The 10,938-nt window shown below is 35.9% G+C and overlaps 1 protein-coding gene across 1 annotated transcript in view; it reads right to left on the bottom strand.

The window, feature by feature from the left end:
- Positions 1–10,938, bottom strand: part of LOC106871391 (maspardin) — a 57,218-nt gene that overhangs the window by 3,752 nt on the left and 42,528 nt on the right. The window contains exons 3-8 of the mRNA XM_014917814.2: positions 9,632–9,793; positions 8,570–8,650; positions 6,590–6,735; positions 5,962–6,070; positions 2,313–2,420; positions 794–934 (exon numbers count right to left, since the gene is read on the bottom strand). Coding sequence (XP_014773300.1) covers positions 794–934; positions 2,313–2,420; positions 5,962–6,070; positions 6,590–6,735; positions 8,570–8,650; positions 9,632–9,793 — 747 coding nt within the window. The remainder of the gene's footprint in view (positions 1–793; positions 935–2,312; positions 2,421–5,961; positions 6,071–6,589; positions 6,736–8,569; positions 8,651–9,631; positions 9,794–10,938) is intronic.

The following is a 10,938-nucleotide window of genomic DNA, read 5'->3' as shown; positions in this document are numbered from 1 at the left end:
AGTGGCTGAGCACTCCACAGACATGTGTACCCTTAACGTAGTTCTTGGGGATATTCAGCGTGACACAGTGTGACAAGGCTGACCCTTTGAATTACAGGCACAACAGAAACAGGAAGTAAGAGTGAGAGAAAGTTGTGGTGGAAGAGTACAGCAGGGTTCGCCACCATCCCCTGCTGGAGCCTCGTGGAGCTTTAGGTATTTTCGCTCAATAAGCACTCACAACGCCCGGTCTGGGAATCGAAATCGCGATCCTATGACCGCGAGTCCGCTGCCCTAACCACTGGGCCATTGCACCTCCACCCTTGTCTACTACTCACTGAGTAATAGACATTATTCATTGTCCAGTTTAACATTACCAACTGTTAACTTGTCTTTGGGTGCCTTTAGTAGAGTCAACCCTATTAGAAACATTTACGTCTCCTGTGTGATGATATATTCATCCCTTTCTCTCAGCAGCTTTGGAGAACCTGCTAAAAGGGGCATTGATGCTACTCTTCCATTTCTGATTCACCCTTTAGCATTCAGATTACCCTCACAAATGTAATGCTTATATATTCACATTGTTTTGAATTAGCTGAGCATCATCTCATAGCTTTGAGATTTCAGTGATGTGACTATTTTTAGAGTGACATTGTAGAGTAGGTGTGAGAGGCCAAACCTGGCTGGTTTGAATATAAAACAGGTTGAACATCTGGGCTGGATATGGCCAGATTTAGGATTAAAGCATAAGAAAAGAAAAAAAAAAAATCAAAGTGACATTAGTGAAAAATTAAAAGCTAAAATACACACTGACCTTTATGAAAACATTCACTTCAGTACTACGGCTGAGATAAGGGAAATTGCCACCGGATTTTAAGTGGGCTCTCTTAGCATTGGGGTAGCATTTGTACATTTCGTCTTTGACAGCTTGTGACAGTGCACAATGATCAAATACCTGAATTTAAAAAATATTGCTAGGATTCACAATAAAATAATCACAACAAGGAAATTATCAAAAGTGCTTTTAAGCCTTTAAATGTGAAATTAAATTTCATGGTTATCCCAGTAATGGTGTTAAATATCTACCAAAAACTAGAATTAGTGTTTACTTCAAGTCACATTGTCCCAATAAACTTGACATATCTTAATAAAAAATAATTTCAAACATGACATTCCTCAACAAAAGATAGATTGGTGTATAAAACTGCATTCTGCAGTTAGGGTAATGAAATTGAGTGGCTGTATGAGATCTGCAGTAAAAGTATTGTGGTTCTTTCTAAGAGTTATGCAGGAATATTTTTTTTAAAAACTTTCTTATTTGGCACTGACCACCTCTGATATTGGGGGAAGGTCCCTGTAGAGGTCTCTATTGATCACCCCCTGTTGCCATTTGATATTCAGCGTGAGTCAGAGTAAGTGAGTGTAGCATGTCTTATCATTGCAGTAACGTTTTTGTCAGGGTCCAAGTTTCAGAGGCAGTTAGAGCCAGAAGACTGTGTTTTTCTGGGCACTGCTTCCAGGCAAGGAACGAATCCATCAGGGTTGTGTTACCCTAGAAACCAACACACAGCCACAAGAGGAGAGGTTGACTGGCTACAATATGTTGACTGACCAGCGAATGACAGTGGCCTATCAGTTCCTGAGTTGAAGTTGGCGACAGAGGTCAGAGATTATCAGAGAAATGTCAGTGTAGATCAAGGAAACTTGATCTAAAAAGGAAATCTTAGTTTTAATAAGCATTTTTCATTACTAGGTTCAGTGTCAACCTTACAATTAATGATTTATATATTCTATTTGTTAATTTTTGTTATATCAACTATTTTCTAAGAAACTGTCATTAGTTATAGATTTCTAATAAGTAAATCACTAGTTTACTTAATTAGTTTAACTCTTTAGGATTCAGATTTCCTTATCAAATGTATCGCTAATTTATTCACATTGTTTACAATTAATCACATATAATCTTGTAATTTCAAGATTTTAAATGGTGCATTTGTATATTTTTAGAAGGACATTGTAGGGTAGTTGTGAGAGGCTGTATCTGGTCAGTTTTAACATAAAACAGGTGGAATATTTGGGTTGGATATGATCAGATTAAATGCTAAAGTCTTAACTTAAGCCCTGGTAAAGCTCCACAAAATGTATCTTGACTAGAGTTCACTTATAGTTAAAAGAGCCTGGAAGGAATATTCTAGATATACTGGACATGACTGAATTGATGTATGAGAGATAAGAAAGACAGGAAACACTAAACATGGAAACAGACAATAGGGACAGCAAAACATTACAGATGGAGAGAGAGAGAGGAAGAGAGTGTGATAAAGCATACTCACATCCATAATTGTTATGTCAACCGAAAGAAGTTTCTGTGGTTCAATGTAACTGCTCATACAGTTTAGTGTAAGACGTGAAGCTAATACTTTCTGTGGAAGACTATCAAGCTGCAAAATAACAAGGCACACATTTATATTCATTGATACTCTGATTTGAAATTGGGAAAGACAGAAAGGAAAACTAGGAAGAGGAGAGAAAGAGATTTCAAGAGATTTAAAGATTTCAACATTTTAAAAGAAGAATGCAATAACACAAATCTTTCCATGTATAATATTTTCATATTTTATACACTTCTTTTTTCTGTGATGCTGTGTTCCATTAGTGACTGGTTTTACTTACAGGAATGGTTACTTATTTGAAGCAGCAAAAGTTACTAACAAGAAGAAACACTATCTTCTAGGTGGGTTTTCCCTAGTTTATGCACTATCATCATTTAATGGCCGTTCTCTATACTGACATGGGTTGGATGGTTTGACAGAGGTTGGCAAGCCAGAAGACTGCACCAGGCTTCACTGTGTGTTGTGGCATGGATTGTACAGCTGGATGCCCTTCCTAATGCCAGGATGATCTTTCTAATACCAATATATATATATATATATATATGTATATTGGGCCATCCCATAAATAATGAGATTTTTTCAATTGCATGAACTAAAATTTGGAAGAGGGTGGGATAAACAACCTGCATCAACTTGCTATAAAAGTAGGTAATAATTTTGCCTTGTCCTTATTCTTAGTGCAGGTATTGAAGGGTGCAGTTTGATTTTAACAGTTATTTTTTTCAAAGCCATAATGGAAGTGACAGAGGAGCATATTTGGCATATTTTGCTTTATGAGTTCAATAAAGGCAACAACGCAATGGAAAATGCAAGGAATATTAATGCAGTATATGCGGATTGGACAATAAGCTTGAGTCAGTGTCAATGGTGGTTCCAGAAATTCTGAGCCGGAAACTACAGCCTAGAAGATGAGCCATGCCCTGGGAGATCTGTAGAGCTCAACAAGGACATTCTGCAAACCCTGTTTGAACAAAATCCCATCGTAATTGTTGAGGAACTAACAAAGAAGCTTGGATTTTGTCAGTCAACCATTCATTGACACCTGTGTGTCATCAGAAAAGTCAGCAAATTGGGTCAATGGGTTCCTCACAAACTTTCCAAAGGAGAAACACTGGCACCCCAGGCTAAAGAAGGTCTTCACCTGTGTAAGGTGTTGTTATCTGTTTGGTGGGATATGAAAGGTTAAGCCCAAACCAAAGGAAATCTATTGTGAGCAGCTTAAGTTAACACTAGAAGAAAAACAACCATCTTTGGTTTCAAAATGAAAGGTGTTCTTCCATCAGGATAATGTTCAGCCACATACAACGACAATGACATTCCAAAGGCTAGAGCAGTTTGAATGGGAAACGATACCCCATCCACCATATCTACCAGACATTTGCCCCATCTGAATATCATTTATTCTACAGTCTTCAAAATCATTTGGACGGAAAAATACGAATTCTATAGACAAGGTCAGAACAGTACTGCAGGAGTATTTATCATCATGGAAATTTTGGAAGAGGGGCTGTGCAAATCTACCAGACAGATGGAAGAGCATTGTAGAAAATGAAAGAGAGTATATTTTAGATTAAAAAAGAACATTGTTTATCTAATTTTGAAAGATAAAGGAAGTATAAAAAAACTGCATTATTTATGGGATGAACCTATATATATATATATATATATATATATATATATATAATTTCTTGTGTAGTAAATTCTAGTGTCAATTTTGATATATGAAGATCTCACAGGCAACAACCATGATACTACTCACACAGATGATTTGTTTTCGGTGGTGATGGCTTATATATAGAACCAGCTACACTTTCTGGAAATGCTGATAGCAAAACTGGTGCAAATATTTGCCACAAACTCAATGAACTACTATCTCAGACTTTTTTCTTTGAGTTCTTCATTGCCTTTGCTATAGCCTAATAGGTAGGCTAAATGTGCACATGGGTATCAGACTAGAAATTTCCAAGTTATTGCACACACATATGTGATGACTGTTGACTTCTGTGTTAGCCCACCCCTTGATGGGGTGTCATATTTCTCATCTCACAGGGTGTCCAAAAAGCATCCTTCTCACCAAGCTAGCTTGATGGTGGTGTTGGTTTAGTCATTGACAGCCCAACCAAGTAACAGGTTGCACCGAGTTACATGTTACCAGTAGCACTCAAGAGACATGGCAACTCAACATTTTGTATATATGTAACTACTGAAGCGGTTGGAAGAAGCAACGAAAATTTCAGAAAAAATGAGTAAATGAGTGGAAATCAAACCGGTGAGTGTGTTAATTAATAAGGCATTAAAACAGAATGACTCTCCCCAGACACAACAAAATATGCTTCAACACACGAATTCACATAAAGAATGAGGCAATGATAAGTGACTGAGACCTTTGGCAATATGCCTTGCTTGAGAAGACTTGTCAAGCCAAGTGAAATCGTAGTTGTGGCTATCATGTAACTGGCACCTGTGCTAATGGCACATAAAAAGAACCCATTATACTCTTGGAGGGGTTGGTATAAGTAATGGCGTCCAGCTGTAGAAACCATGCTGAATCAGACTGGAACCTGGTGCAGCTAATGATGATGATATATATATAGGACTATATTATTAAATGTGTCCTTTCTTGATTCAAGAAAGCAAGATGTGATTTGAGGGAAATTTGGCTGTTATTTCCTGTAGCTTGAGCAACAATGTAAAGGTGTCACAGTCATACAAGCAATGTTCTGTTTCTTCTCAGAAAACATGTCTAGCCATGGGTATGTGTTACCTAACTTGGAAATGAGTGAGAGTTGGCAATAGAAAGGTCATCTGGCTGTTGAAAAATCTGCTTCAATAAACTCTATCTGATCCATATAAGAATGGAAAAGTGAATATTAAAACAATGGATGAGAATATGTAGATGTTTCATTATCATCATCATTTTAATGTACATTTTTCTATGCTTGCATGAGTCACATAGAATTTATTGAGACATATTTTCTGTGGCTGGACACTGTTCCTGTTGCCAGTCCTGTTACAACACCATCATCTCTCCTTTGGAGGAAAGGGGTCTCTAGTGGAATCCATTCCGTTGTAAAAATTTGGACAATATGTCCAGTCTGATGACAACTCAGTACATTGAAGCCCAGCTTCCAACAGGAGCAACCCATGAATAATGCTTCTCTTCAGTAGTCTTGGGGAAACTGTAAAAATAATAGCATTGTTCTTTCATCTGAATGAAAACCACAATAACAAAATGAAACACGCACACACCTGAAAACTACCACCTTAAAATAAAATGACAACATAGTCATAGATATAATACCTGAAAACAAACAAGGTGAGATTCATGAGTGGAAGGACTATCTTTCTTTATAGGTCTACTTGATCAGGGTTTAAGCTGGAAGCTCAACAACATGTCATGAATTGTTTTATTAAAAAATAAATTAAAAGAGCTGAGGATGGCTTTCTGCATTCTATGGTGAAAATTTTTGGTTGCTATTAACAGAGAATATTGTTAAATAAATTTAAACATAGTCAAATTAAAGCAGCAGCAGCAACAAGGACAAAAAGTTTAGATTCAGACGTGCAGTAGTTAAAAACGAAAACCAACTTTGTCAACAAGGAAATCTATGGAATCAGCAATACTGGAATCCACCATTCCTTTTTGGAATGAACCGATAACCATCTTCTTCAGAAATAAAGCAGGCATCATCCAAAATCTGAAAATATAATACGAATATTATTAGTATATACATTACTGATGTATATGATATAATAGTACATATAATTCTTAGTATTATATACATTAATTTTATTAAAGGTCTTTTATACAGTTTACACTTGTCAAGATTATCTTGAAAATAAAACATATTTTAAATGATTCTTGGACCAGATATGCTTTACAGCTGAAAGCCAATGGAACTAGCATCTATTATCAACCAGTTCAACTGATATCAACAGAAGTAAATGTAACTCATATAAGTAGAGTTAAATTCTGTGTCCAAGAATACAACAATGGCAAAATATTAAATTGTAATGATATATACATAGGCACATATATGGCTATGTGGTTAAGGAATTTTGTGTCCTAACCACACGGTTTTGGGGTTCAGGCACCTTGGGAAAGTGTCTTCTACTACTTCATGGGCCTTAGTAGATTTGGTAAGTTGGAACTGAGGGAAAAAAAAAAACAGAGGTTGTTGATTAAAGGAAGGAGTACAAAAAGACCTCAAACTTACGTTGGTGCAGCAGACGTCTGTTGGAATATGGAAGTATCATTGAAAGAATTACAAAGCATAAGGGAGGCAACTCTTGGTGAACGGGAAGTATATTCGGCAAATTTCTGGGCAATGAAACCACCAAGCGAAGCTCCAAATATATGGACCTGGAACAAAGGTAGAATTCAGTTATTTTACTGTTAAATAACTCTTTGTTCATTGGTGGAAACAAAGAAAACTTTTGCAAGGTGTTTGTTGGACACCCGTTATTACTTTAAATAAAGAGAATTGTAGAATTACTACAACTATGATTGGCTTGCTCGTTGATGTACATGAATTATTTGGGGAAGGTATGTTTCTTGGAGATGTATATAAAGCTCCCTGTAAACCTGACTTTAAAAAATGTATATATACACTAGGAACCTTGCCCTATATGTGTATGAGTCTACAAATGGATCCTTAGGTACAAAGTTTTCGTGGGTATTATTCTAGTAGAACTCTTAGACAATTGTAGCAGAGTTTCTTGAGTGAAAAGCTGCAGTGTTTGATGTTAGTAGAAGGGTAGAGAGGAGTCAGAGATTGTCATTTTTAGCCATTGGAGAATCTTATAGGTTTGAAATGTCTTACAGATTTGAAGAGTTTGTGTTTGCAGGAAGAACCTTGCTTAGAGTTACGATTTAGTATAAGATTCAGTGTTACACAGTTGGAAGGTTTGTTGCTTGCTTGGTATGGCTGTGAATGGGACAATACTTTTCCATTAATACAAAATGGAGTATCTTTTTAGCAAACACAGACAATTAGTGCCTGGTGCAGCCCTCTGGCTTGACAGCTCTGTCGAACTGTCCAACCCATGCCAGTATGGAGAATGGATGTTAAATGATGAGATTGATATTGCTAATTCCTGTCTTTGATCTAAGATGCTGTCCTCTAATGAGTATTAAGAGTAACTTCTCTAGGCAAAGTTCACATCTCAATCTTCCTACGTTGTAAGGTTGTGCCCTACTTAATATTGACCATTCTAAATCATACTTGTTACCCATGTGTGTGTGTGAATCTCAGTGACCTTTTTGTGTGCACAGTTTGTGACAGACCATGCTTTTGTTTTGCAGGGCTCAAATCTCATTTGTGGATCCATGAAAAATGAACCTCCACCAACTCCTCTGCCTAGATATCTGTGCACATCTTTCAATGCTGTGCATGCCATAAGGTCTGCAAATCTAACAGAGGCCTCAGAAGACATTTTAAGATCCACAAAGATCAGATCTTAATTGCAGCTCTTGGTGGTCCAAATCAGATATGCAATTTATGTGGATGTCTTTTCAATACATTGTCTGGCTTAAAAAGCCACATTAGATGCCATGATGGATCTAAGGTGTAAGAGGTGGTCAGACTTGCATAAGAAGTAGACAACCACCACTTATATATATCAGCCATTCATCATGATAGATTGCTAGCCACTACATATTCTTTATTTTCTCTTCTTGCTTCTTTCTGTGTTCCTTTCTGTGGAAGAGCATTGGCTCGAAACGTTAAAGACTTTTTCGCTTCCTGAGCGTTAAACTAATACATCTGTTTGTTGTCAACACCACCTGTCTTCGTCTTTTATTTTTTTGTGAATTCTTCCCCTATATATATATATATATATATATATATATATATATATAGTTTGTGAAAATATTCCTGGCCATGTGTGGGAAACTACCACCTTGTTTGGAAACAGTGAGGGTATCTAGGCATAGAAGATGACAGGAAGGACATCTGCAACAAGCAGGAAATTCAGCCATAGAAAACCAACCTCAACAAATTTCATTTGACCCATGCAAACATGGAAAAAAATGGATGTTAAAACAATGATTATGATGATGATTTTCCATGTGCTATTTCAGTTTTCAATAACAATTACTTTAAACAAATTTGTGTACAAAATGTTTATTTTAAAACAGTTCTATTAGAAATTGAAAATTATTTTTCCAAATATAGCTCTGAATTATTTATTTTTACCTTATCAAGTTGGAGGTGATCTAGAAGTTTTTGAAATCCTTCACATATTTCTCTCAAATTCCAATAGACAGGATAATCAACCTGCAAAACAAATAAAAATAATAATGTAGATAATACTTAATATTAATATCTAAATATTAAATATTATTAGGAATTGTATCAGCATTCAGATTCTTCTGTGAAATGTAATACTTATTCATTCACATTGTTTTAAATTAATCATGCATTATCTTGAAGCTACAAGATATTGATGATGTGATTATTTATATAATGACATTGTGGGGTAGTTATGAGAAGCCAGATATAGCTGGTTCAAATGCTAAAGGGGTAATAATGTTATATATTATTAGGAGTTGTATAAAAAAAAATTGTTAAAATATTTTGTGCGCTGTAGAAATATAACTGGATTATTGCAAATAAATAGTAATAACAAAATCTTATATTGACCCTGAAGGGTCATATGGACCTCAGTTGAAAACCACTGGACTAGACGGCTGTATTAAAGTAAGGGGCAGGTTAGAGAGCTGTACCACATAGTGATCAGTAAATAGTCATTTGAAGCTTTTAGTAGGCAGCATTGTTATGATATTAGGATGAAATTAGTGATCTGCTTCTAGTAAAGACAACACAATTTCAGTGACAAACATAATGTTTATGACTTTCTTGCTACTTGAATGTGAAATACTTTCCCTAAACTGTGAGTTTTTTCTAAAAATTTGTTAAGTTTCATTTCCCTTATGTAATTCAAGAATATCCAGGATGTGGCATCTGCAGGGAAATAAAGCTGTACCTGCACTGGGCTGGTACATACTTTCAGCTAAGACTAAAGCAAAATGAAAATAAAGTTCCTTGATCAAGGAGACAATGTGGCAAACCCACAACCTGGTCTACATGGTTGCTTGAGGTGCTAGAAAGAGCAGCCAACTTACATTGGATAATGTAGTCCTTGATATACTACACCTCAATAAGAAGCTGGAAGATTATGGTTGGTAAGTTTTTGATCACGGTCGACTTGGGGATTGAATGATGACTTTTCAAAATAATAACATAGTTGATACTTACAGCAATTACTCTATAGCCAACAGCTGACAGGGCGAAAATTTGTTTGAAAAATACATCAGCAGTTCCACTGGCTGGAGGGAAAAAGATCAATGGACAACGGACACTGCGTGGTCCTGCATCATAGAGTGACCAAGACTTGCGATGATCATCATCAACAACAATCTATTTGAATAGCAAAAAGAAAAAAAAAAGATAAATTACAATACAGAAGTTGGGTAAATTAATCAGAGGCATGGTTCTATGAATAACAAGCTTCCTTCCCAACCACATGGTTTTAGGTTCAGTCTTTTATGGTTACAGGATGACCAAAGCCTTATGAATGGATTTGTTAGACTAAAACAAAAGTGATGTTGATTATTATCATTAACCCTAAAGGGCATTCACATTATTCTGTCAAATGTAATGCTTATTTATTCACATTGTTTTGAATTAATCATGCATTATCTCAGAGCTTTGAGATTTCAATGATGTGGTTGTATATTTTTACAATGATATTGTAGGGTAAGTGTGTGAGGCTGGATCTTGACAGTTTGAACATAAAACATTTGGACTGGATGTGGCCTGTGTAGATGCAAAAGGGTTAAATAACTTGCTGACTGGGAGAAAATGTTAGGGATGTGAGTAATGATGGATTAAAATACATAAGAGTGTGGTATGACTGATTATTATTTTTATATCTCCGCCTTAGCAAAGGCGAAGCTGTTGTTTTCAGTCATACCTGTTTGTTTGTCTATGGACAAGATATCTAAAGAACCGCTGGATGGATTTGGATGAAACTTTCAGGAATGTTTGGCTTCATGACTGGCATGTACTGGTTAGATTTTGGGATAGATCCGGTACAGGACAAGGATTCTGGATTATTTGTTATATTTACTTTACCTTACATTGACTTTCAAGTATTTCTCAATTACCTCCCTTAAGGCTGTTTCCAAAGTTTTATTTTCGTTTCTCTATTATTAATTTTACTCGCGCCTCTATCTTAGTAGAAACTTGAATAAAGAAAACAAACTACATAAACAAAAGGCAGCAAAACCGTTCAGAAATCAAATAACACTAACATATATGTGTGCGTGTGTGTGTGTGTGTGTACACAGACATGCAGGAAGTAAATAGACACATTTAATTTTCAAAATTTCTGATCTAATCGTCTTAATGTTTTCAGCGGTGTAGAATTTACAATGTAATTATTCTTACATTTTTCATTCCAGTGCCATTATATTAAACATTTGCGAAGAGTAACCATGCCACACACAAAAAATTCAGCAGAACTGTCAGATTTTCAAAGAGGTCGTATTGTTGGGCAATCT

This window comes from Octopus bimaculoides, chromosome 9, assembly GCF_001194135.2.
Source record: "Octopus bimaculoides isolate UCB-OBI-ISO-001 chromosome 9, ASM119413v2, whole genome shotgun sequence".
Classification (NCBI taxonomy): Eukaryota; Metazoa; Mollusca; class Cephalopoda; order Octopoda; family Octopodidae; genus Octopus; species Octopus bimaculoides.
Note: the sequence above shows the minus strand (reverse complement) of the source record. Positions and strands in the feature narration are given on the sequence as shown.